The 375-nt window shown below is 55.7% G+C and overlaps 1 protein-coding gene across 1 annotated transcript in view; it reads left to right on the top strand.

Annotated features, from left to right (window-relative positions):
* Nucleotides 1-375, top strand: part of EMH_0018220 (uncharacterized protein) — a gene marked incomplete at both ends in the record, with an annotated part of 13584 nt that overhangs the window by 3217 nt on the left and 9992 nt on the right. The window contains one exon of the mRNA XM_013501074.1: nucleotides 288-375. Within this exon, the coding sequence (XP_013356528.1) occupies nucleotides 288-375 (88 nt within the window). The remainder of the gene's footprint in view (nucleotides 1-287) is intronic.

Below are 375 nucleotides of genomic sequence, written 5' to 3'. Positions count from 1 at the left end.
ATCTAGAGGACGCGAGGCGCCATGTAGGCTCCACGGAGAGCCCTGCAGCTTTGGCTTTACAGCGCGTAACACTGCGGCTTCTTGCTGCTGCAGTCCATGGTGCACTTTCTGGACCGTTGAGTATCGAGAGGCAGCAGCAGACTGATTTAGGAGAAAAGGCGCAGCAGCAACTGCAGCAGCAGCCGCCGATTGATGCAGATGAGATGGTCTGTTTGTTGACTTCTTCCTTCTCCCCCTTCTTCTCATTTTACCCCTTCCGCCAACTGACGTCGTTCCCATACTTCCAGGGCAGGGAGGGACCTTTGCCTTTCCCATGTCGTTCAACAGCAGCTGCAGCAGCAGCTGCAGCAGCAGCTCCAACAGCAGATGGAACAG

The sequence above is a fragment of the Eimeria mitis genome, genomic scaffold (assembly GCF_000499745.2).
Source record: "Eimeria mitis Houghton genomic scaffold, Emh_scaff627, whole genome shotgun sequence".
In the NCBI taxonomy this organism is placed as follows: domain Eukaryota; phylum Apicomplexa; class Conoidasida; order Eucoccidiorida; family Eimeriidae; genus Eimeria; species Eimeria mitis.
This window is presented reverse-complemented; position numbering and strand designations above follow the sequence as displayed.